General features: G+C 42.8%; 1 protein-coding gene across 1 annotated transcript in view; it reads left to right on the forward strand.

Annotated features, from left to right (window-relative positions):
* The first annotated feature begins 433 nt into the window (after positions 1-433).
* The window catches only part of LOC124286041 (rab GTPase-binding effector protein 1-like), a 44,541-nt gene continuing 17,600 nt past the window's right edge, over positions 434-27,374 (forward strand). The window contains 19 exon segments of the mRNA XM_046722361.1: positions 434-569; positions 3,072-3,209; positions 7,375-7,575; positions 7,859-7,860; positions 9,304-9,431; positions 11,886-11,988; positions 12,587-12,682; positions 18,576-18,665; positions 19,141-19,276; positions 19,526-19,602; positions 19,605-19,640; positions 19,643-19,696; positions 19,958-20,078; positions 20,664-20,710; positions 21,121-21,400; positions 22,147-22,271; positions 22,687-22,908; positions 23,549-23,647; positions 25,401-25,439. Of these exon segments, the coding sequence (XP_046578317.1) occupies positions 515-569; positions 3,072-3,209; positions 7,375-7,575; positions 7,859-7,860; positions 9,304-9,431; positions 11,886-11,988; positions 12,587-12,682; positions 18,576-18,665; positions 19,141-19,276; positions 19,526-19,602; positions 19,605-19,640; positions 19,643-19,696; positions 19,958-20,078; positions 20,664-20,710; positions 21,121-21,400; positions 22,147-22,271; positions 22,687-22,908; positions 23,549-23,647; positions 25,401-25,439 (2,049 nt within the window). The 5' untranslated portion in view covers positions 434-514.

Raw genomic sequence — 27,374 nt, forward strand, 5'->3', positions numbered from 1 at the left:
CAAAGTATTCTTCATTCATCATTCATAATTTATTGTCCTTTTATGAAATGAAAGGACAACTTTTTTTTAAAATAATCTGTAACTGTCACTTGATTAAATGAATATGAAGGTTTCAGTTGTATTTCCTTGATGGTAAATACCGAAGGTTAAAAGTTGAAAATAGAGATGTTTGCTCATGGTCGTCGGGTGATCTTTGAATTTACTGCCCTGGAATTGTAACAAAATAGTTATATTTTCATGAAAAACATGCAAAACATATTATGCATGCTACCTGAATGAAATGGAAACGATTGCTGATATGACTTTTTCAAGACCATAAACGCAGAAATACACTTTGTGGTTTAAACAGGACCAGCCCGACATCAAAGTGACACGCCCACTTTTAGCAGACGAATTTGAATGACCTCCCTTTGATAAACGGAAGTAGATGTCGCTCATCATACAATGACGTTAGATTGCAGAAAGATGGAGATAAAACAAAATAGACAACATTGACTGATAAAAGCTGATAACTATGACAGATAACGACGAGTTTGGTCCATTGGAGTCGGCAGATCTCTCGCCAACAGGTCTGCAAACGAAAGTGTTGTGTGTCTAATTTCTGTGCATCGTAATCGATGCAGTTTTGCACCCGAACAGGTGCCTGTCAATTTCACATAAATTCATGAAAATTGGCATGATTTTCTATCAGCATGTTCGTTATTGAAAGAGAATAATTTTGTAAAATCAACTGGTTGAAAGGCCGACATTTGGTTTTCTATATGTGTGTGTCGATGTTGTTGTAGTGATTCCTTACGTTATCAGTTGATCATGGATCTTTTCACAAACACACTTCCTCAAACCGAAAATAGTTGATTATGATGTACCAGTACAGAAGGTTTTAGTTTACATCTTGAGGATGAAACCATCACAGCAACAGTGCTGTTGTAACAGACACAGTCATTTCTGGTTTCCTGATTACAGAGAGGCAACTCATTCCAGCTAATAAATACATTGTGATTTCATTTTCATGCTGTCATGAGATATACAGTCTATTATTATGTTATGCAAGTGAGTGGGAGGGAGATATCTATCCATCCACTTTCAATGGGATTTGTTTTTTATGAACATTATGGATGCAGGAATAAGAGTTGGCATACATCATTCAGTCTGCTTACCATTAAATATGTTAATGGACTTTGGCTAATGACGTCAAAAATATGTTTTTGTCAGCAGTCCGTTGTTGATCAGGTGTGACCATTGTCATGTTGGAGTCCAGAAATATTATCATAAAACTCAAAAATGATAAATGCTGTTTTATATTCTATTTATATGTTTTATAAACAGGTTTTATGATTCCATTGTTATGGCTGTTGTTTATCTTCTGACAGTGAAATATATCAGATTTAGTGAAGCTGTTGTTTTTCCCTCACTGGCTAACATTCTACTAAAAGGAAAGACTACAGAATTACCGGATACTTTCCGCCATCTTTGGAAGGTTATTTTAGAGTATCCTAGCAAAGGCGTTTTGTTTATGTTGCTTACTCGACTCAATTTTGTAGCTATCTTAGTGTACTTACTTTCTTAGCTCTTGGATGTCCGTTACTATGTTCTTTAGGGTTAGTTTAACAAATATGGCTATCGTTACAAGGATTAGATATGATTCTTACCTTTACAGAACGAAATCGTCCGCACTGTCATTAGCATCAGGTTGAAGGGGGGTGAACTGGCATCTCACATGCACAATGTCATGATCTCTGTCATTGGGTTTATGTACCCGACCAATAAGCTCCAAGAAAGCTGAAAACTTGTCCTATCGGTCACTGAAGTACTTCCTTCTTGCACAAAATTCTTCAATATATGACAAATACAACCCCTTAGTTGTTCCTAATCATGGAAGTGATCTTTTCAAGGCACCCCAAGAGAACTCAATGGTGTTAGTATGCGCACCTGTCTCGTGCTTCAAACAGTCATAGGCTTTCCAGCAATTGCTTATGATTGTGGTGCCTGGTTTATTATATATCTTTATAATCGGAAGTCTTTTGATTCCCGATTGATTCCCCCGAAAACCTACTGACCCTAAGCCCTTTTACCCGATTAAATTTTCTTTTTCCAAACTTCAATTCATCAATCTCAACTACTCTTCCCGCCCCACCGATCTTATTTGCATCCGAATCTACTTCAACAACACACACTTCGCGACAGAAGTGGTACCAGTCCACAGAAGTGTTGCAAGACAAAATGTCTAGTTCCCGGCGTACAAAAACTTGAGACAACTTGAAGACCCAACAGTATGTGAGCGATAGAACTTTGCCACGATTGAGTTTACTGTTCTCAAAGCACGAATTGTGGCGAATAGAAGTTTGTTGCGGTACGATTTCTTGTTACATTTCCAACACAAATTGTCTTTGCTGTAGCTTTTATCTTTACATAGATAGAATTTTCCCAATACAACATTTACCACATGTTTTCCCGTCTCAGTTTCCGAAAAGTCCATTGTTTCTTAAAATTTGATGAAGTGCTTTGTCTTCTGATAACTTGAAAACATCCCACAGTCGCATATTCTGAACACCAAGTAGTACTTGTAAACTTAGAATTATGGCCGTTATTAGGCTATGACATATCAAAATTGGCCAAACACTGAGCACTTACCTGTAACGTGCCCAGGCTCATCCGCTCCAACTCCCAGTATTCTGTAGCTCTGCTTTTCCAAGGACACATTTATTTTTTATTTATGGTAACGTACCATTCATTTTAAAAATCATTGGTTAGTTTTACTAACTGGAAGTCATTCCAATTAATCCGATTTGAATGGTTATTTTTTATTTTGATGCTCCCTTATTTTTTCGAAGTTTATAGCTTGTGCTCTTTATAATAGGAAGTGCATGTGACACTGAAGAATATGGTTGGTAGGTATCCGGTATTCTGTAGGTGTACCCTACTAAAATATGACTTCTTAAGCACTAAAAGCTTGTCAGAGATGTACTAATATAGGTATTAATGTATTTAATTCAACAGGCAGCTCTTGACTTTCGGTGTGTATGATTGTAGATGAGCTGGCAGCTTTTGACATTCTGTTCGTATGATTGTAGATGAGCTGGCCACCTTGAAGCAGCGTCTGGCAGACCTGGAGGAGAGGGAACAGACACTGGCCCGTGAGAAGCTTGAGGCAGAGAGTGAGTTTGGAATAAAGAGAGCAAAGTTCAAAGAGCTTTTCTTACAAAAAGAAGGTCAGTCTATGCTCTTGTGGATAGTGCTCTTGTAGATAGTGCTGACATTTCATACTCTTGTGGATAGTGCTCTTCTAGATAGTGCTGTCAGTTCATGCTCTCGTAGATAGTGCTCTTGTAGTTAGTGCCGACAGTTCATGTGCTTGTGGATAGACACTTTATATGCTTGTGGATAGTGCTCTTGTAGATAGTGCTGACATTTCATGCTCTTGTGGATAGTGCTCTTCTAGATAGTGCTGACAGTTCATGTTCCTGAGATAGTGCTCATGTGCTTGTGGATAGACACTTTATATGCTTGTGGATAGTGCTTTTGTAGGTAGTGCTGATAGTTCATGCTCTTGTGGATAGAGCTCTTGTAGGTAGTGCTGACAGTTCATGTGCTTGTAGATAAAGCTCTTGAAGGTTGTGCTGACAGTTCATGTGCTTGTAGATAAAGCTCTTGAAGGTTGTGCTGACAGTTCATGTGCTTGTAGATAGAGCTCTTGAAGGTAGTGCTGACAGTTCATGTGTTTGTAGATAGAGCTCTTGAAGGTAGTGCTGACAGTTCATGCTCTTGTGGATAGTGATCTTGAGTGTAGTGCTGTCAGCTGTTATTTATAGACAGATGTTGAACTAGTCTAGTCCTCCCTTATCTATCTTCTGTCCATCAACTTTCAAAGTTTCCCCATTGTAGGTGGAGGATGGACATTAGAGGATATTACTCAAATTTATGTAAAAATCCAAAGTAATTGATATGTTTTTGTCAATGTTCATTTGTGAAAATATTTAACAGTTTAGCTGGTTGAACAGTTTTGGTTACCAACAATTTGTCAACTTGCTGTTATATGGGCTTATCTCAAGTTTCTCCTAAACGTGTCTGCTGTTTTCTAAATAGCCTCATTGTTTTCTCCAATTAGTAGCTATGAGATGCCTAAAACCATGGGCTTCCATTGTTATCATCCCTTGATCTGGCTGATTGGTCCTTCAACCATATTTATTACGATCACTTATGGCATGGAAATTCCATCCTTCATGTTTCAATTCACAACAGTAGAGTGTAGAGATAAGAGAAATAATGACAAAATCATTTTGATCGACAGAATAGTGTTATTCAGCCTTATGATGTATGTTGAACATGTTGAATGTTTAGCTGATAAACGGAATGAAAACAGTTTGAAATAACTATGAGCTCAATGTGATGTTCTATGATGGACAGCAGTACCTTGGCATCAGGAATAGCAGGGATACTGACCCACAGTTTGCATTAAGCCAAATAAAAATGAATGCTGTGGTTCCAATTACACCTCTTTAACATTTATTGTAGGTAGGAAGGATTTTCTTTCTATATACATTTTCTTCAGAAGTAAAGTACAAACTAATAACACATTTATCAACATGTAATTGTTTATTCAATCAAGTTGCTGTCGTCATGTCGACTTTCTCTATCAGAATGACTGATGTCCGTCGGTGCCGGGAAAAAACAATGGTATCTGAACGCTTATTTTATTCATACCACTTAAAAAAATAGGGTCGGCACCAGAATTTAAGGGTTGGTCGGGTAATCGGAACCACAACATTTTTTTAGGCTTTAAGTGCCAGTAACACATTCCCATATTTTAATAGAAAATTAGATAGCTTTGCTTTTGTTGACCCTATTTTTCACTGAAAAGATGAAGAAGATGATAAGTTGTGTTATATATTTTGCATGGCATGCAAAACAATTGCATATTACCTCCAAATATAGGAAAATAGTTGAAAAAATCCAAATTTGTATCACAAGGCTCTTATTGTTTTGTTCATTTTAATGCCTGGTCACTGTTACCATGTATATATGAATGTGAAGAATATATTAGAATTCAGATAACAGTGTATGGTCAACACAGGACTTAGCCCTCAAGGTTGAAATAGTGATACTGAGGGTAATCAGACTGTCTTGCTTATGATTTACAATATATGGGTTGGGATGTGACGGACAAGGAAACGTGTCCTTTAAAACATGTTGAGGTTGTTGTCAGGAAATCCTGCTGATGAGTGAATGCATCATTCACCATTGTTTTAGTAGACACTGATCAGACTCTTTGTACCATGTCAGTGTTCAAGAGTAAGAAGCACTGTGAGGCGTTCCTTGTTTAACCAAATATGTAAAATGTTAGTAAAACTCTCATTTTTTGTGCAATGTCAGTCCCTTAATTATCCCCCGCAACGCGTTTTGCGGGGGGGGATTAAAATCGACTCTGTCTGTGCGTCCGTGCATGTGTACATGCACATTTGTCTTTTCTGGAGCATAACTCTAAAACCGTTCAATATTTCTTCACCAAACTTGGCACATAGATAGATCTGGTGGTCTACTGGTGCCTTCTGGTAGCTTTGGATTTCAGAATGAAATATTTTTTGCGTTTCCATGACAACAAGTGTGACTTAGACTGAAATTGGTGGTAGTACTCTTTTCCGGAGCAGAACTCTAAAGCCGTTCAATGTTTCTTCACCAAACCTGGCACATATATAGATCTGGGGGTGAACTGGTGCCTTTTGCTAGTTTTGGATTTCTGAATAAAATATTTTTTTTGCGTTTCCATGGCAACAGTTTTGGCTTCAACTGAATTTGGTGGTAGTGCTCCTTTCTGTAGCAGAACTTTGAAACCTTTCAGTACTCTCCTTCCACTTAGCTATATACATGCCAAAACATTTGACATAATCATAACTCGTAGACATATTTATGAAGAGTATTTTGCCATTGAGGGGGATATTGATGACTTTGTCTTGTTGTTTGTAGACAAATTTGGTTCCTTGATTCAAATACTCCAGAAACCTGTTCATTTGGACAACTTTGTTTGTTAATAGAAGTGTACAGTGAATCAAGGTATCCATTGTGTTACTAGGGGTCGCTTACATTTTCCTAACCGGTGAAGATCCAGGTTAGAACTGATCTTCAGTAATCCATGCTTGTCGCAAGAGGCGACTAACGGGATCGGGTGGTCAGGCTCGCTGACATAGCTGACACATGTCATCATATCCCAATTACGTAGATCGATGCTCATGATGTTGATCACTGGTTGTCTGGTCCAGACTCGATTATTTACAGATCACCGCGATATAACTGGGCACATACTATTGCTGAGTTCGGTGTAAAACAACAAACCAAATATATAGTTAATAGCACGTTGCTCAGGTATCAAAAGTTTCAAGACTAAAAGTGAAAGGAATTATATTTTATCGATAAGCTATGCAGGTTAGTTCCCACACGAAGTTGGAAGTTCAGCCTTGACATGCCCTTTACTTTAAAGCTTATTGTTTTGAATCTGTCATGAGCACCATTCAGATTTTGGAAAATAACTTGGGAAGGCAAATCTGGCGACTTGACAACACTGCTGTTACTGAGTGTGTTAGATATGCTACAAAACATTAGTTTTGATATCTTGTAACAAAGGATTAGTCTGGTACTTATATACTTATAGTCAATCATCTGTTCACTTGACTATGTTTATAGTGTACTTGGTATGGTGACAGTAATGGAGCTATTCTCAATTTAATGTAGTAATATAAGAAACATAGCTCCAAGTTGAAAGCCAGTTATATCAGCATGATCAGTCAGATTAACAGGAGATTCAGTGGTTATGTAATGATAAGTTGCTACAAGATTTAGTTTACCAGTTGAGTACAGATCCCATGTAAGGCCAAATGTCATTAAATATATCTCCTACTGAGATATGTGAATGGGTTATGCAAATGCCATAAATATGCTGCCATAAGGAAATATAAATTAATGATTAAATTCCAGTAAGATATTTTAATAGAGTCAGGTAAACCCCACAAAGAGTTGCTTCCCTTTGTCGATCCTGGATCCAGTGGCAGATCCTTGATCTGTTGGCCTGCACTTATAGGTTCCCCAAAGTTGTTATTAAGTTGGTGAATAAGTTAAAAAATATAGTCAACATAGGAGTAACCGTCTATTAGACTGAGTGATTTCACTCAGACACCATAGACCTGCAGTATCGGGAATCTATAATATGGGTAAACTAGGAATTCATGATAATGGTTCACATATACAAGATTAAAAAGAAAAAGAGCAGCATTTGTTCCCCCCATCAAGATTGTACAAAATCTGTATACTACAGAAATAAACCAATCAGGCATTGATGTGTTATAATGTAGTTTCACTTGACATGTTGGTTGTCACTGTTTCCAGATGAGCTGAAGAAGGAGAAGGAGACAAGGGCGGAGTGGCAGGACAAGATCAGTCAGTTGGAGGAGGAGTTAGGGCGAGTCAGGGAAGAGCTAGAGGGGGTCAAGACAGCAGCCGCGGTCACCGAGACGTCCCGCTGCGAGGAGATCAATGAGATACGGCGCCAGTACCAGCAGGAAGTCGACAGTCTCCAGCATATTATGAGTGGTGAGAATCAAGTATAGAACATTCCCAGGACTTTATTTGATTTAATGTTTGTCTGGTGTACTTGAACAAAGGCCATGTGTTAAAGCACAAGCTTGTGACTTTTTTAAGCTAAGGGTGATCATATTTATCATTCCAAACTAGTTCCCATAGGAGATAGTATTACAATGAAATTGAAACATAGTCCTTTTCAGACCATTGTCATGTCATCGCTTAACATGGCGTCACAAACAAATTGACCCTTATCTTTTTTGTTATCAAATATGTCATCACACACATATAGAGGTTTATATAAAAGAAAGTTGATGTCAGAACACACTTGGGGACATTTCCCTATGTTTCAGTTTGACTCTGAACCTTTCAATAATGTAGTTAATCTTGTGATCTCTGAAATCAATGGGCTCTTTAGTCTAATCGATATTCATGAAAACTGCAACTTAGAAAGTATGTTTCATATTGTATGTTTGTTAAATCAAAACTTAAATAACAGATGGTGGTATTAAGCAGTGCCTCTTTCTTAACACAGTGTTTCGCCCAGAAGAGTTTTGTGGTAGGGTTTACGAGTACAATCGATTATTGATCGACTACTGAGCTCCGATTATCAATCTGCATATTGTGAGCAATAACCAGTACTAAATCAGCTGGTCATGTTTGTTGACATGTATAGATCAGCTGGTCATGTTTGTTTACTTACATAGATCAGCTGGTCATATGTGGTGACATAGATCAGCTGGTCATATGTGGTGACTTATATAGATCAGCTGGTCATGTTTGTTGACTTACATAGATCAGCTGGTCATGTTTGTTGACTTATATAGATCAGCTGGTCATGTTTGTTGACTTACATAGATCAGCTGGTCATGTTTGTTGACTTATATAGATCAGCTGGTCATGTTTGTTGACTTATATAGATCAGCTGGTCATGTTTGTTGACTTATGTAGATCAGCTGGTCATGTTTGTTGACTTACATAGATCAGCTGGACATGTTTATTGACATACAGATCAGCTGGTCATGTTTGTTGACTTATATAGATCAGCTGGTCATGTTTGTTGACTTATATAGATCAGCTGGTCATGTGTGGTGACTTATATAGATCAGCTGGTCATGTTTGTTGACTTATATAGATCAGCTGGTCATGTTTGTTGACATGTATAGATCAGCTGGTCATGTTTGTTGACTTACATAGATCAGCTGGTCATGTTTGTTGACTTACATAGATCAGCTGGTCATGTTTGTTGACATATAGATCAGCTGGTCATGTTTGTTGACTTATATAGATCAGCTGGTCAGGTATGGTGACTTATATAGATCAGCTGGTCATGTTTGTTGACTTATATAGATCAGCTGGTCATGTATAGATCAGCTGTGGTGACTTATATAGATCAGCTGGTCATGGTTGTTGACTTACATAGATCAGCTGGTCATGTTTGTTGACTTATATAGATCAGCTGGTCATGTGTGGTGACTTATGTAGATCAGCTGGTCTTGTTTGTTGACTTACATAGATCAGCTGGTCATGTTTGTTGACTTACATAGATCAGCTGGTCATGGTTGTTGACTTGTATAGATCAGCTGGTCATGTTTGATGACTTATATAGATCAGCTGGTCATGTTTGTTGATTTACATAGATCAGCTGGTCATGTTTGTTGACCTATATAGATCAGCTGTCAGCCTGGGTGACATTTACATTTATACTTTTACAGATTTTGTTGTTGTATTTATTAGAAGCGAGCAGATGAGGCTTCCCACTCGACTGCAGCTCAGTACGAATGTGAGAGAACAAAACTGTCCAATCTCACTGTCAAATACGAGGAAGAAATCCAATCATTGCGAAGCAAACTCAGTCAAGAAAGGTCAGTAGATGAAACATGCTATGAAAGCCTGTATAGCCATAATGTTTGATGTAGACCTTCAAGTGTCTGTAGTCCAGACATCCAAGGTAGTTGACATGTCACCAGTCAGATCCTGCTGGTATAAAAGTATGGATGCCATATGGAGATGGAATAATTTCAGTCACCTTATGCTTGTTGTCTCCTGTGGCAAACCAGGCACAAAGTACTTGTTGTACACTGTAGGGGTGAAACTGTACGCTCTTACCATGGTGCGGGGTGTATTGCAGTACAAGGCCATCGGTTCGGTCCATTTCGGTTTGGTATATGAGCTATGAAATAGACGCCATTTAGCGAAGAAATGCATAGATTTGGACAAAATGATTCAATTTCTAGACATTTTAGAAAAGGTTTAAAAAGGTTAATGAGATAACAATAAGAAAACTGAAAATACCGAATTTTTGCTTTGCATTATGGTATACCGAACCAAACGCAAAATACAGCAGTTCTACTAATACCACGATATATACCGTTTCACCCACTGCTCATACAACCACTGGTTTACATAACTATTTGCCTACTTGTGGAATGATGCAACACTAAACACCATCACTCATATCAAGGGTGTATTGGTGGGTCACAATGGCTCCTCAGAACATGGAGGACTGCTGGTCTATGGAAGTGTGTCCACCATGAAAGTTACTGATGAATATGTACTTTCCAAAAGTTTTTTGAAGGAAACCTTGTAAGGAATCATTGTCTTCCAAAATGTTGACATGCTTATGAAGAAATTGAAAATGAAAAGTAGATCTTCTTGATTAGGCTGATCTTGTTTGTATTGTCTACTGCATAAAAAGTCCAATTATGACTCAGCTTGCTAAAACAGTTATAGTGTGACCAGAAATTATTAAGAATTTTAGGAATATGTTTAATTTGATTTCTAGTATAAACAACCTTGACCAGCTATCAAGTGCTTGGTTTCATTCAAGAGAGACAACTCCGTTAATCCTTTTTCATTAGTTTGTGAAGAGTTATCCCCCTTTGTTTACTTGCTAGCAGACGACATTTTCAGTGATCCTCAGTATGGAGGATTTAGAGACGAGGAAGTTGATTTTAGAGTATTATAACAAGGACATCAGATCAGCTAAAGTGATTTCAAGTAGAACAGGCATCCCTTTGTCCACTGTTTATTGTGTTTTGAAAAATATTGCAAATGGATATGGCATTGAGCACCAGGTAGGTGACAGGGGGCGGGTTGGTATTCTTGTTTCTAAAAACAAACGAAGGAGTTTGGAAAACTTAAGGCTGGATATGATTGATAGACTAACTGTGGCTGTCTGTAAGGAGACAATTAGAACTGAGCTGCATGCAATGGGTTGGCAGAAAAGTCTAATTCCATCACCGATCATGAAACCTGAACAAAAGGAATGAAGGTTGAACTGGTGCTTATCAGCATAGCAATTTTAACTGGGACAATGTGATTTTCTCAGATGAAAGTTCTGTGTGGCTGTTTCCTAATGCACTGAAATTCTGAACCAAACAAACTGAAAAACCTTTGTATCAGCGCCCAAAGTACAGTCCGAAATTTAACGTGGGGTGGCATATCTGTGTTAGGGGCAACGCCCCTCTGAGTATTTGAAGGGAATATGAACAGTGAGCGGTACACAGATATTCTCGAGGGACATTTACTTCCATCTGCTCACGTGTTCTATGGACATTTTTGGATTACATCGTTCAAAGCATTCACAGGCCTGGTTTCGGACCCAAAATGTGACATTATTAGATTGGCCAAGCTATAGCCCTGACCTAAATCCAACAGAAAATGTTTGGGGACTGATGAAGGAAAGTGTCAATAAGAAAAATCTGACAAATACTGCTGAAATGAAAGAAGAGGTGGTCCGATATTGGGACAGCATGGATCACGACTTTTTCTAACTTCTTTGATCAGTAGTATGCCCCACCGCATTGAAGCCTGCATTGCTGCCAATGGTGACTTGACAAAATACTAACTGTTCACCTGTCTTTGAATCTGGAGTTATGTTCTGCTAATATTCACATTTAATACGTGAGTAATGAGTGAAAACAAATGAAAAATTTACAATCTTTAACTTCTCAATAATTTCTGGTTGTACTGTAGTTTGTTACATACATGTTCTTTCATGACTTTGGGATATATACCACAGTCACACGTCATCTACTGGGTACCCGGTGGGATAAGTTATATGACTACTGACCTTCTAGCTCCTCACAGGCAGCTTGGGTTATCCGGGGTAATAATAACCAGGTTGGCACTACGAGCATTATCATATATTGCTTACATTTTCATGGGTTTGTTTTGTTCGTGTCATCACAGTGTCGGTAAGAATGATGTTGAATGGTTCTATTGTGCATCTTGGAAACTTTGTAACCCTTCACTCACTCGTTACCAAGGAGACTTTAGAGTGATATATAGCCTACACATAGGATGTTTCATTTCAGGGAAGGTTTTCTGGCCAATGTTGCCAAGTCCTTGAAGCGAGTTGGAGGGATTGGTCCCAACCTGACTCCTGAACAGGAGAACTTGGAGGACAGCATGAGGAAGGTGGGTGTACATGGACGGACTCATTATAGGGGTTGATTGTTTTTTAATACTGCACCAGCAATATTCCAGCTGTATGGTGGCAGTCTATTGATAATTGAGTCTGGACCAGATAATCCAGTGATCAACATCATGAGCATCGATCTACACAATTGGGTTGCAACGAAATGTGTCAGCCAAGTCAGCGAGCCTGACCACCCGATCCCGTTAGTTGCCTCTTACCACAAGCATGGGACCAATTCTAGAACACCAATTCTAGCCAGGATCTTCTCTGGTCATTGAAGGGAGTGTGGATAGGATCATCAGCAATTTGATAGTACCATGGTTTGTTACTGTTATCTAAGGCAGTTGACATTTCTATGAATTAAGTTTGACAAGTTGCCTTTGTAGATATTTAAGAAATACAGTTGACCGAAGCATCTTAGAATCTTTGTTTGAAGTGGTTGGCTGGCCTTGTAGCTAACACTTTCATTGGTCATCGTTGTATGTGAAAGACCCAGGTAGGATTCTCTGCATGACTGCAGTGTGTGAAGCCAGATATTGGTGTCTGTTGTTGCCATGGCGGGAATGTGAACCTCATCACTCTGTCGGTGTTCTACAGGCTCAGGAGGATGCGGAGATGCTCAAGTCAGTGGTGATGCCCCTGGAGGAGGAGATTTCTATGCTCAAGGAAAAACTGAAGTTGGCAGAACAGAAGGTATGTTGGATAAGATTGGTTGGTTGGTTGGTTGTTTTACGCCACACTCAGCAATATTCCAGCTATATGGTGGTGTTCAGTAAATAATCGAGTCTGGACCAGACATTCCAGTGATCAACAGCATAAGCATCGATCTATGTAATTGGGACACATTGACATGTGTCAACCAAGTCAGCGAGGCTGACCAGCCAGTCCCGTCAGTTGCCCTACCACAAGCATGTGTTGGTGAAGACCAATTCTATCCAGGGCCCCATTTCACAAAGCTATCATAGCGCTACGACTGTCGCATCTTCTATACTGTAACATAGACTTACAACAGTCGTAGTGCTACGATAGCTTTGTGAAATGGGGCCCAGGATCTTCAGGGATATGTTGGCTATGAAGCATTAGAATGCATGGGAGAATCAACAAGTCCTCTTCCAGTCTTCATCATGGCCACAATGTTCAGGTTCAGGTCCTGAATATTGAAGTCTTTCCAAATGGTGTCAAACCCTGTCCAATTCTTAACTTATCCTGACTGATACCAATTGGTGATCTCTTCATTATCCAGAAATACAGTGGAAACTTCCTGTGTTTTGTTTTGAAATTAGGAGCTCAGAAAAAATGCAACTATCATGTTGGGCAAAAATGAAAGTATTGAGTCAGCTGGATTGGTCACATGGCTTGTGAGTGCCTGCATCGGGCAGGGGTGTGTTTGGGTGGGATGCTTTTATGTTCTTGGGAAACGCTGCACAGGAGGTTTTCACTGCATTTTGGGAGTTTCAAGAGACCAGCATTCAAGCTAAGTGATTGCAGGTGTAAATATGTAAGATGTGATGTTTGTGATCTGTTGTTATTGTATACAAAGCAACTAGTGTATGGGACAGACAGATTTCCTCTTGTTTTATTGGGAACACTTGTCTATTCTTTTTCATAGAGATCATCCTTGGGTTACATATATGCATTTTCTGTGGCTGAAAATGTCATGTGACAGTTGTATCAATGTTTTAATAAAAATATTGTACAATAAATAAAATCTTTTTATCTATTATATGGCCCATCCACGTGGAGTTACCTCCCTGCTACGCATGCACAGCCAACCAGGTAAGCACCTAGGCCCGTATCATCATTCCTTCTGCTGTCACTCAAGCGTACACATGTGTTCGGAGTTACTAAACTGATTTACTTCTCTTGTGAAAGAATGTCTGAGACTTCAACAACTGTATGTATAGTCTTTATTCATTCTTGAAAAAGAAAAAGAACAGTTTTATTGACTTTGCAGTCCGTTATTTCTCATTTATGTGACTTTGTATTAAATCTTTACGCTAGCTTTCCCGTGGTTTACGCACGTGTTGCTATTCCATAGCGGGAAGTTTAGCGTGCCACGTGGTTGAAATATTGCGTTATTAACCAAGTATTTCATGTCGCGTGGTCACATTCACATAATTTTCAATGTTTTGTACGTGTATATTTACGCTGCTGTGTTCCGCCGTTAGCTACATGCTTGCATGTTTGCTTTCAAGCGTTTACTTGGTGTAGTGTCTGCGGGCAGAATATCCCAAGAGCTGATAGGCATGACAAATGCTTGTGCTGTTTAGAGAAAGCGGGACATAACCCTGAAATCTGCGAACTCTGTTTGGCCTTTTACCCCCGGGCCCAGAAGAGACGGGCGGCTGATTTCCTTTTTAATAAGGAATTGCGAGAGGCGGGAGGGGAACTGACCCAGGAGGTCCCCCTGTCCAAAGCCAAAAAGGCTAAACAAGCTAAACCTAAGTCTTCGCATAAGTCGCATTCCCAATCTCAATCCCAATCTAGTGGGTTTGATATGTCAATAATCACTCAATTGTTTCAGCAGCACATGGACTCCGTGAAGTCCCTTGTTCATGAGTCTGTTGGAGGTCTCCGCCAGGAGTTCCTCGCCCACTCTGAACAGGGGACCGAGAGTCCGGGGGTGGGATCGCCGAGCCCGACTCGATCCCTTAGCCTGGAGGCGACTGTTGATCCTTTGCCTTTGGCTTTTGGGTCCAGACACCTCGGCTACCCCGGAGGGGGAGGGTTCGCTCCCAGTCCCCCTCTCGGTGCTGGCGCAGGGTCCCTTGAGGATTCCTGGGGTTCCGGTCCTTGCGCCCTGGCTGCTAAGCAAGGGCGGTTAGTTTCACCGTTTGCAATAGCGGGTGAGACTCTTTGCGGTCTGCCGCGTCTGCTGTGATGTGCGCAGTCATGGGGATGCGCAAGCTGTGGCTGTCTACATCCCGTTATTCGGCAGCGACACAGCAGACCTTGCTGGCCCTTCCGTTTTTCCGCTGGGAGCAACGGTGTTTCCAGGGGCACAGCAGGTCATTCAGGAGGCTGCTGCAGCAGCTACCTCCTTCAAGGACTCTAAGGCCTTGTTGGAGCATCCGCGGGCTTCTCGCTCCTGTAGCGGGTTCCTCCTCCGGGGCGCAGCCTACGCCCGAGTCTGCCGGCTGGCTTCGGCCGCTGGGCAGGGGTAGGACGAGGAGCCGTCCCGCCAAAGATAAGGGCAAGGAGCAGTCCTTTTCGTCTGGCTCCCAGCAGCATTTTCGCGCTCGCGTGGGGTCTGCCCCGACCTCCCGTTAAACCAGCAGGCTGTCGCCGTGGGTCCGTCCCAGTCAGTTTAACTGCAGGGGACCACTCACGCCCTCTTGCCACACGTCCTAGTGGGGGGCCGCCTCTCTCTGTTCCTGCCGGAGTGGGAGAAGGCTGCCAGCAACACTTGGGTGCTATCCACCGTCAGTGTCGGCCATCTACCACTGTGGAAGCGAGGCCCGCCAGAGTTCACCGGCATACGTCGCACTCCGGTGCCGTCATGTCCGGTCAGGGCGGGTATACTGCAAGACGAAGTTCAGGCTTTGCTGGACAAGTCCGCAATAGAGAGCATACCACCGGGCGAGGAACAGGCGGGGTTTTATTCCACATACTTCCTCGTTCCGAAGAAGGACGGCGGGTTCCGTCCCATTCTCAACCTCAAGGGGTTGAATCGCATTCTAGAGGTTCCATCCTTCAAGATGGAGACACCTCGCTTAGTGATCTCCTCTGTTCAGCCCGGCGATTGGCTTACGTCGATCGACCTAAAGGATGGGTATCTACATGTGCCAATTCATCTATCATTCAAGCAGTACCTCCGGTTCTCTTACGACGGGATGTATTACCAATTCACGGTGCTCCCCTTGGCATATCCACTGCCCCCAGGGTGTTCACCAAGCTCATGTTAGTGCCGGCTACCCTCGCATGGTTGCAAGGAAGGCGTTGTTACCCTTACCTAGACGACTGGTTGCTCAGGGCTCTAACTCAGCCAGCGAGCCTCGATTCTACCCACACGGTGATAGACATTCTAGTTTGACTGGGGTGGATCATCAACCTCAAGAAATGCTACCTGGTACCCACCCAGGACTTGGTTTTTCTCGGGGCGAGGTTCACAACTCACAAGGGTCTTGTCTTTTTGTCGCCTGACCAGGTCACCAGAGTACGTGAGATGGTGTCTTGGTTCCTCTCCCAGCCCCAGGCACCAGCGCGGACTTGGCTCCGTCTACTGGGTCATATGACGGCAACTATCTCTGTCGTGTGGCAGGCGCGGTTGAGGATGCGCCCTCTACAGCAAGCTTTGGCGAGTCTGTGGGCTCACTCGGAGGATCTGGAGCAGTGTCTCACAGTCCCCAGGTGGTTGTCTCCTCACCTTCAGTGGTGGACCAATGTCGGGAATCTCTCCAAGAGGATCCCTTTGGAAATCCCGACGCCAGCTCTTACAGTTCAAACCGATGCGTCCCTCACGGGCTGGGGGGGTGTTCTGGGCAGTCTGTCGGTGCAAAAGCCCGCCTTCACATCAACGTCTAAGAACTGAGAGCTGTGTGGTTGGTTTCGAGCGCTTCCGGGAGCATGTTCGGGGCCAGGTGGTTCTTCCTCAGTTGGACAACCGTACGGCCATGACATACATCATAAAGCAAGGCGGCACGGCGTCCCTAGCACTCCTTCGGAAGACGTGGGAATTTCTACTCGAGTGCGACCAGTGCGACTGTCAGGTGCTTCCTGTTTATCTCCCGGGGCTGGAGAACGTGCGAGCAGACGCTCTCTCTCGGCGGATCCTGGCCCCGCACGAGTGGATGCTCGACCGGCAGGTGGATCTGTTGCATTCGGCGGTACGAATCAGATACCCGTGTTCTGCTCTCGAATACCGGACCAGAGGGTGTTGGCTTCTAATGCCTTCCTGCTGTATTGGACGGGCAAGGTGCTGTGGGCGTTCCCGCCCCTACCACTCACTCCCCAGGTCCTCTCCCAGCTGTCCACCCAGCCAGCTTGGCTACTTGTGCTACTGGCACCGCTATGGCCGTCACAGAGCTGGTTTCCGGTAATTCTCAGGTTTCTGGCTCAGCATCCAGTTCTATTACCTTTGTGACCGGACATTCTCACTCAGAACGGCTCGCCATAGATTGGCTGTCCGGTCCTATGTTCTCACGTCTATCGGCTATTTCCATTTGGCTGTTAACATGGAAGGCCGTTTTTCTGGTGGCGACATCTGGGCGAAGGGTCGGCGACTTACATGCTATGTCAGCAGACCCGGCGCTGACTGTGTTCCATCCAGATCGTGTCAGTATTCGCCTCCTGGATACTTAATGTCCAAAGATCGATGTGACAGCTCCTATCGAACTTCCTACTCTTACCCAGCCTTCCACATCGGGGATCTCTGCAAGGAGCACTCACCCGTTGGATGTCCGTAAGACTCTCAAGGTCTATATCAAACGAACACAAGGGATCCGTATGGGTACCCATCTGTTCTGCTGTTACGGTGGCGGGTAGGCTGGCATGCTGCTAGCAAACAGACCTTATCACGCTGGCTTGTATCGGTCATTTGTGCTGCTTATCAGGCTAAGGGCAAGCTTCCCCCTGAGGGGTTGAAGGCTCACTCGGTCAGGGCAGTGGCCACGTCAAAGGCTTTTGCATCGGCACTGCCCATTGAAGAGATATGCTCTGCTGCTATTTGGAGCAGGCCTAGCACTTTTATCAGGCACTATCAGCTCGATACACATTCACGTGATCGATGCGCATTTTGGCCATTCTGTTCTCTCCAGTGGACAGTGTCCTGCCACCCTGACCGAGTGAGTCTTGGTTATCTGGACAGTTGACGCTGCTTTCAATTGTGTATCATTGATATATCCGCTATTAACATATTTAACTCCTTTCTATTCTCTCAGGAGACTATGGTCGGCTGTGAGTTAGGTTTCCCCCTTACGGTGCTCTTATAATAGATTCACGATGTGGGTGTGGTTTTTACTTTCGCACCGTGTGCGAATTGCTTTGCTTAACCTATGAGGTCGGATCTTAGCACTTTCCTCCCTGTCGGTTACCCTCCCATCATGCCTCTCGCGGAAGCTTCGGGACACGTGACAGCCGAGTGTTGTGGCGTCTGTTACATTCTTCCAAATGATCGCTATTTATGTGTACTTTGACAGAATTCCCTCCTCCCTAGCCTCCGGTCTTTGGGAGTCTGAGTTAATGCATATATGTACCCCAAGGACGATCTCTATGAAAAAGAATTAGCTAAACCTGTAGAGGTTTCCAATTCTTTGAAGAGAATCGTCCTTGGGGTAGGGCCACCCACCTCCCCACAATTCTGTTCACTGATTTATTCAGCAGAAGGAATGATGATACGGGCCTAGGTGCTTACCTGTTTGGCTGCGCATGCGTAGCAGGGAGGTAACTCCACGTGGTGGGGGCCGTTTAATAGATACGAAAGATTTTATTTATTGTACAATATTTTTATTAAAACATTGATACAACTGTCACATGACATTTTTAGCCACAGAAAATGCATATATGTACCCCAAGGCCGATACTCTTCAAAGAATTGGAAACCTCTACAGGTTTAGCTAAATTCTATTGTGCTATGTTTGCTGTACAGTTATCCATGAATGAGTGCCTGTTAGGCGATGAGGCGAAGAAATCTCCTTCCCTTCCGGATCTGGATGATGTAAAGGACCCTGATGAAAAGGTATATATAGATATATGTCAAAAGCTTGTTCATATGAATGTAATACAGTTGTGTTGAACTTGTTGATGTCTTACCATATTATGCTGTGGCAATCAGCAGAGTGCAAATGTTTGAGGGTCAGGTTGCTGTAATGGAAGGTCGACTGTTAACATCTGTAATGAGGCCTTGTTGCATAATAATGCATTGCAGCCAAACAACTGCAGCGTTGATATATATTCATCACATCGAGGATGTGGATAGCCTAGTGGTGGGAAAGCCTAGTGGTTAGAGCGTTCAGCTCATCATGACCAAAACCTGGGTTTGATTCCCCACAGAAGTAGAGTGTGTGAAACCCATTTCTGGTGTCCCTTGCCATGATATTGCTTGAATGTTGCTAAAAGCGGCATTAAACTCAAATCCTACTCACTCACATCTAGGATATATAAACCCAATTCAAACCAGTCACTACCCCTGATTGACCAGTTTCATGTTGTAGATTTTAAAGCTGATGAAATACTTGAAAGGTGAGAAGGCTGCAAGGACGGACCTGGAAATGTATGTAGCGGTCCTCACCACGCAGAAGAACGTCCTCTGTGAGGACATGGACCGGGTCCAGAAGGAAATGAATGAAGGTGAGGCCTGGAACTGATAAGAGCCGGGTTCGATTTTGTGAAGCCCATTTATTTATAGCCTGTGATATTGCTGAAATATTGCTTAACACAGCGTAAAACCATACTCCCTCTCTCACTCACTCACTGACATATCTAATGAGAGTTGGATGAGGCTGCATTTGGGTTAGTTGGAAAGAACTTCCAGGGTATTCCAGATCTTTTGTATGCCACAGTAGCTTTTGGTGGACAGTTGCCTCTCTCTTGTTGCAGTATGTTCTCTGTTGGAGGATGAGAAACAAAACCATGAGGCACTGAAACAGACATGGCAGATGGCCAATGACCAGTTCCCTTGAGTCGCAGCTTACTCATGATGATGGACATGACGACGCGATGGAGACTGTCCTCACCTCCGAAAGCAGCAGAGGCAGATAGCAGGTGCTTGTTGAACAACCCTATCTAAAAGCTTCACATAAAAGTTATATATTGCCATACCTGTCTCTGTTAACATTCAGTACAGTAGGTGTATTCTGAGCTGGAGTTTGTTTCACAGGTGATGTAATGATTCTTTTTACTGTATAATAATGCCGACTTAATCCAGAATAAATGAGGGAAGATGTGATCTTGCTTCAAACCTGCTTTTGTAAATGTTATTGTTTTAGAAAGAGAGGTTCATTGTACTGAATATTAACAAAACTTTCAGAGCTCCAGCAGAAAGATTTGGAGCGGGAAGCACAAGAGAAGAAAGTGAAAGATTTGGAGGAAGCCAGGGAGAAGCAGGAAAAGGAGCAGGCTGAGAGAAGGAAACACAGTGTGTCAAGGATGGGTGAGTCTGTGGGTCAAGGATGGGTGAGTGTGTGTCAAGGATAGGTGTGTGTGCTTGCGTGTGTGTGTGTGAAGGATGGGTGAGTCTGTGTGTGAAGGACGGGTAAGTCTGTGTGTCAAGGATGGATGGGTCTGTGTCAAGGATGGTTAAGTCTGTGTGTCAAGGGTTGGTGAATTTGTGTGTCAAGGATGGATGAATCTGTGTCAAGGATGGGTGAGTCTGTGTGTCAAGGATGGGTATATCTGTGTGTGAAGGATGGAAGAGTGTTTGTCAAGGATGTGTGAATCAGTGTGTCAAGGATGGATGAATCTGTGTCAAGGATGGGTGAGTCTGTGTGTCATGGATGGTTGAGTCTGTGTGTCAAGGATGGGTGTGTCAAGGGTGGGTGAGTCTGTGTGTCAAGGATGGGTGAATCTGTGTGTCAAGGATGGGTGTGCCTGTGTGTCAAGGACGGGTGAATCTGTGTGAAGGATGGGTAAAAAGGTGAAAGGTGTTTCCAGTATAGATAATGTGTATTTGACAAGCAAACATGCACAGTTGTTAGTTGTTGTTCGTCTATGATTATTACAACATGTCTGTTTGCAGAACAAGCTGCTGCCACTGCTGCTTCAAACAATGATGAAACCAAAGAGGTATATTCACTAAGAGTCTGATACCTGTAATACCTTCATGACTTGTATTTCTTATAATGAACAGGTCAGGTTTGTGATCTTCCTGAAAAGTAGATCATTCTGTAACATTCCATGAAAAAGACCCCTGCAAGATTATAGTTGACTGGATCCTAACAACCAGGACCGACTCAGTTTACTCAGTGTCTATTTGAACTGTTCGATCCATCTGAATGCTACTGTTGAATTCACTAAGTTTCACTGAATATATTCTGCAGCTTTTGAACATTTAGTGACCTATTGTCTATTGGTAGCTCTCTCACTGATGGCCCAGGTATGTTACCCAGAATGGTGAATATCTGAAACTGTATCGTTTGTGTTCTGTGATATACTGATGGAAGAGTTCACTGACACTCGCTGTCTTGCTGTTTCAGAAACTAAAGAAACGTCCTAATGTGTTAGACAAATCTCAAAGCCGGTCCAATGCATCTTTAATTTCCAACACATCAGAAGAACTCATTCCATTTGATGTGTCGGCAGACGATGAAATCCGCAAATCACTGTCTAGTCCAGACATCAACTTTGATGACAAGTTCCTTGACAGCGGTGTCCATGACAGCCTCAGCGAGGTGGACGGCATGACAGTCAGAATTAGTCCTGATAAAGTCTTGAATCTCCCTCCACTTACAGAAGCTCAGATGAAATCAATTACTGGTAAAGGAATTATGTGTTTGCATGTAATCTCACAGTTACTATGATATTACTATGACAGGTGGTTTATCATATTATAAGAGCCGTAAGATTGACTCATGAAGTGATCCGAACTGGCCTTCAGTAACCCTTCAATCCTTGTAGACATTCAGGTCAGGCACGCTGGCTTGGTTGAAGTATGTCATTATATCCCAGTCTCTAAGATTGATGCTCATGATGTCACTCACTGGATTCTCTGGTCATTATCACTCGATTAGTTACAGATTGCCATCATGTAACTGGAAAATTGATGAAAACAATACAAATCTACTAACATGAAAATATGGAAACAGTAACCGTTCAGGATTCCCTTTCACTGTAGGTTGCTGCCCAAGCCCTGCTACAATATGCGTAGTCCACACTGAAGTACATGGATGTATATGTAGTTGTTATACTGATACACCTGCCAGGAATCCTGCTTGATTTGATCCCCGCTCCTTGTTTGCCATACGAGACGACACATCAGAACTAACTTAGTGACTGGGTAGAATGCATGTTGTACCTTGCGGGTATGGACTGTTGCTCACGATAACAGTGTTTGTAATGGTAGAATGGTGCTGACTGACCACATGAGACATCTTGTTGCACTGATAAGCATTGTTCCAACCATTTAGGGAACATGGAATAACCTATGATGACGTCATAGTGTCCTACAGATGACAATCCATTGTGATGTGAAGCTGACATTGATGGACATACTTCTTTCATAGATCCCACCCCTGACTCTGAAGCAAGGCGGATCCTGTTAGCCAGTGCCAAGATGAAGACGGAAGGGTTATCACTGGAAGGGAAGCGGCTTGTCAGTGAAAAGGAGTGGAAACTAATACAAGATGAGGTAGAAATTTTGCATCAAGTAACAATTAATGAAAGAGTTGGGAGTGTGAGGTAGTAGTTATGTTCGAATTGATTACTTCGAGGTTAAATACCTCCCAAGTGATGGAAGAAAGAGCAAAACAGTGAGAGTCCTGTGGTCACAGTCGCAGGTGGTGAACCACCTTTTTGTCCCTTTGTGCTGTTTCTCAGGCAGAGGTTATTCAATTGTGTACCCTGGCTTTATCGACATGTCAGTCCGTCATATTTTTCATTCACAGTGACGGGGATACCACAAAATATTTCAGAATCCCTGGCCCCTGTCAGGTATAGGTGTTCTGAGAAATTTGTGAAACTGGGCTTGTTGACTCAATCACTGGAAGTGTATAATGCAATGCTGATTTCTTGGTGTAGTGGCTGAATGTTTGCTTGTTCCACAGGTGAAGTCTGCCCGGGAGAAACTGGGTCGACCCTGTGATATGTGTACCAACTATGAGACGCAGCTGCAGACAGTGCAGGAGGAGCTGAAGGCTTCCAAGACCGAGGCGGCCCGCCTGGAACGCCAGCTGAACAGTGAGAAGCAGGCACTCACTAACCTCACCAAGTACCAGACGGAGTTGGAGGATGCCCTGAAGGAATCAGCGGAGGAGGCGGAGAAACAGGTCAGCTATGAAAACAGTTTGACTGACTGAGTTTGGTTTTACGCCGCTTTTAGCAATATTCCAGCAACATCACGGCGGGGGACACCAGAGATGGGCTTCATACATTGTACCAATGTGGGGATTTGAACCCGGGTCTTCGGCGTGACGAGCCAACCTTTAACCAATAGGCTACCCCGCCGCCCCAAAAACAGTTTGAAACACAATGAACACATGTTGTGTGATAGTAAGTGTGGTGAAGATTTCCCCTCCTTATTCCACAGTCTTGTATGTTCCATAAAGTCTTTGTGGCTGACAATTTTATATTCTTGGGAGGGGGAATGTGGCTGGGGATTTGTTTATGAATCAACATAATCTTTGATTATAGTCACATAATCTAGTCCTGAAAAATGATAGTAAATATTTTGTTCTCAGTTTGATGAAACATCTGAAGCACAGACTTTCAAGCACCAAATGAAAATGTCCCTGTTTGTTTGACATCGCCTTAATTATTGACTGTTACCTCACCCCCTTGTTTAAATGTTGACTTTCTGCCCCATGAGTTGAAACATGTTTAGTGGCATTAATGGATTTGACAAAGAGACATGCTACTGTATTCATGTGTGTCACACACAGACTGTTTTCATTTAGATCTTATTTCCAGATTTCCAGTTTAAACAACAAGCTACAGGACTGTGAGAAGTACCTGAAGGAATGCAAGCAGCAGTTCATCCAGTCACAGCTACAACTACAGGACCAGTTGGTAGGCAATATCATCAGTTACTTCCATGTAATAGTCCCAGCTACAGGACCAGTTGGTAGGCAATATCACCAGTTACTTCCATGTAATAGTCCCAGCTACAGGACCAGTTGGTAGGCAATATCACCAGTTACTTCCATGTAATAGTCCCAGCTACAGGACCAGTTGGTAGGCAATATCATCAGTTACTTCCATGTAATAGTCCCAGCTACAACTACAGGACCAGTTGGTAGGCAATATCACCAGTTACTTCCATGTAATAGTCACAGCTACAGGACCAGTTGCTGGGCAAATAGCACCTTCTACGGGCATGCTATAGTTCTAGCTACAGGACCGGTTGGTAGGCAATATCACCAGTTACTTCCATGTAATAGTCCCAGCTACAGGACCAGTTGCTGGGCAAATAGCACCTTCTACGGGCATGCTATAGTTCTAGCAACAGGACCAGTTGGTAGGCAATATCACCAGTTACTTCCATGTAATAGTCACAGCTACAGGACCAGTTGCTGGGCAAATAGCACCTTCTACGGGCATGCTATAGTTCTAGCAACAGGACCAGTTGGTAGGCAATATCACCAGTTACTTCCATGTAATAGTCCCAGCTACAGGACCAGTTGGTAGGCAATATCACCAGTTACTTCCATGTAATAGTCCCAGCTACAGGACCAGTTGCTGGGCAAATAGCACCTTCTACGGGCATGCTATAGTTCTAGCAACAGGACCAGTTGGTAGGCAATATCACCAGTTACTTCCATGTAATAGTCCCAGCTACAGGACCAGTTGATAGGCAATATCACCAGTTACTTCCATGTAATAGTCCCAGCTACAGGACCAGTTGCTGGGCAAATAGCACCTTCTACGGGCATGCTATAGTTCTAGCAACAGGACCAGTTGGTAGGCAATATCATCAGTTACTTCCATGTAATAGTCACAGCTACAACTACAGGACCAGTTGGTAGGCAATATCATCAGTTACTTCCATGTAATAGTCACAGCTACAACTACAGGACCAGTTGGTAGGCAATATCATCAGTTACTTCCATGTAATAGTCCCAGCTACAGGACCAGTTGGTAGGCAATATCATCAGTTACTTCCATGTAATAGTCACAGCTACAACTACAGGACCAGTTGGTAGGCAATATCACCAGTTACTTCCATGTAATAGTCACAGCTACAACTACAGGACCAGTTGGTAGGCAATATCATCAGTTACTTCCATGTAATAGTCCCAGCTACAGGATCAGTTGCTGGGCAAGTAGCACCTGCTATTGTCTCGCTATAGTCACAGCTAGAGGATCAGTTGCTGGGCAAGTAGCACCTGCTACTGTCACACTATAGTGACATCTACAGGACCAGTTGCTGGGCACGGCCACTTTCACGCTGTGACTAGATCAGTGTACTAAGCTGTTTATTCAACTGAAGGCTGCCATCAATGTTGGATGTTACTCATGATATCAATCACTGGTTTATTTACTGGCTGAAGAGATATAACTGAAATATTGCAGAAGCAGGCATTAAACAAACAATCAATCAATCAATCAGTCAATCAATCAATCAATCAATCAATCAAGCGTGTTACGACATCCAGTCGGGCCACGTGATCCTTATATAATGAAACGTACAATGTTTGCGCTAATTTATACAAGATGAACTGTTGTGCACGTTGTATTTGAGCATAAAGCATTGAAATATGACATCATATGACATGTTCCCGACTAACACTAATTATAATCAACTGGGATCTCTTTTCTGCAGAAATCACTCACAGAGTCAAGGGAGGAAATACAGAAAGAGGTAAGGCTGGTCTGTTTGACCTTGACTGTCCAGCATTGTAATGTCTCAGTTTTCACACACAGTGCATCACCCATCTAGTGGACGTACTCTGGTATACACACATGACTTAAATCTGTAGAAATGTATTCCTAATGTGGTTACTCTTGAGATGCTGCCCTCAATGTAACTAATACATTACTGCAGTGTTTCCATCGCCAGTTATAAGGACAGGTCCATGAATAGTCATGTTTACTATCTTGGCGGTCAATACACGGTACATTTCGGAAGTACTGATGATCATCACTTTGAGGAAGCTATGCAGAATATTTACCAAATTCCACAATAATGGTAATTAGGTGGTAACACTGTCCAACCAGGTTAATTGGCTGTCATCGTGTGTGTAAATATGGATCTTTGTTCATGCTGGCAACCAGTGATGTGCCATTTGCAGGGACATAGGTGGAACAAGACTTAGTTATGACCTTGTCTCTAGGTCTATAGTGATATCCTCACAGGACAGTGTATTGAGCAGTCTCTTGGTCTATAGTGATATCCTCACAGCACAGTGTATTGAGCGGTCTCTTGGTCTATAGTGATATCCTCACAGGACAGTGTATTGAGCAGTCTCTTGGTCTATAGTGATATCCTTGCAGGACAGTGTATTGAGCGGTCTCTTAGTCTATAGTGATATCCTCACAGGACAGTTTATTGAGCAGACTCTTGGTCTATAGTGATATCCTCACAGGACAGTGTATTGAGCGGTCTCTTGGTCTATAGTGATATCCTCACAGGACAGTGTATTGAGCGGTCTCTTAGTCTATAGTGATATCCTCACAGGACAGTTTATTGAGCAGACTCTTGGTCTATAGTGATATCCTCAAAGGACAGTGTATTGAGCGGTCTCTTGGTCTATAGTGATATCCTCCCAGGACAGTGTATTGAGCGGTCTCTTGGTCTAAGTGATATCCTCACAGGACAGTGTATTGAGCGGTCTCTTGGTCTATAGTGATATCCTCACAGGACAGTGTATTGAGCAGTCTCTTGGTCTATAGTGATATCCTCGCAGGACAGTGTATTGAGCGGTCTCTTAGTCTATAGTGATATCCTCACAGGACAGTGTATTGAGTGGACTCTTGGTCTATAGTGATATCCTCACAGGACAGTGTATTGAGCGGTCTCTTGGTCTATAGTGATATCCTTATGCCACAGTGTATTGAGCGGTCTCTTGGTCTATAGTGATATCCTCCCAGGACAGTGTATTGAGCGGTCTCTTGGTCTAAGTGATATCCTCACAGGACAGTGTATTCAGCAGTCTCTTGGTCTATAGTGATATCCTTATACCACAGCGTATTTAGCAATCATCTGGTCTATAGTGATATCCTCACAGGACAGTGTATTGAGCTGACTCCCTTATACCACAGTGTATTTAGCAGTCATCTGGTCTATAGTGATATCCTTATGCCACAGTGTATTTAGCGGTCTCTTGGTCTATAGTGATATCCTCCCAGGACAGTGTATTTAGTGGTGTCTTGGTCTATAGTGATATCCTCCCACGGACAGTGTATTGAGCAGTCTCTTGGTCTATAGTGATATCCTCCCAGGACAGTGTATTGAGCAGTCTCTTGGTCTATAGTGATATCTTCACGGGACAGTGTACTGAGCAGTCTCTTGGGCTATAGTGATATCCTCACAGGACAGTGTATTGAGCGGACTCTTGGTCTACAGTGATATCCTCGCCGGACAGTGTACTGAGCAGTCTCTTGGGCTATAGTGATATCCTCACAGGATAGTGTATTGAGCAGTCTCTTGGTCTATAGTGATATCCTCCCAGGACAGTGTATTGAGCAGTCTCTTGGTCTATAGTGATATCTTCACGGGACAGTGTACTGAGCAGTCTCTTGGTCTATAGTGATATCCTCACAGGACAGTGTATTGAGCGGACTCTTGGTCTATAGT

The sequence above is a fragment of the Haliotis rubra genome, unplaced genomic scaffold (genome assembly GCF_003918875.1).
Source record: "Haliotis rubra isolate DU_JTF1 unplaced genomic scaffold, ASM391887v1 Scf373, whole genome shotgun sequence".
Lineage (NCBI taxonomy): Eukaryota > Metazoa > Mollusca > Gastropoda > Lepetellida > Haliotidae > Haliotis > Haliotis rubra.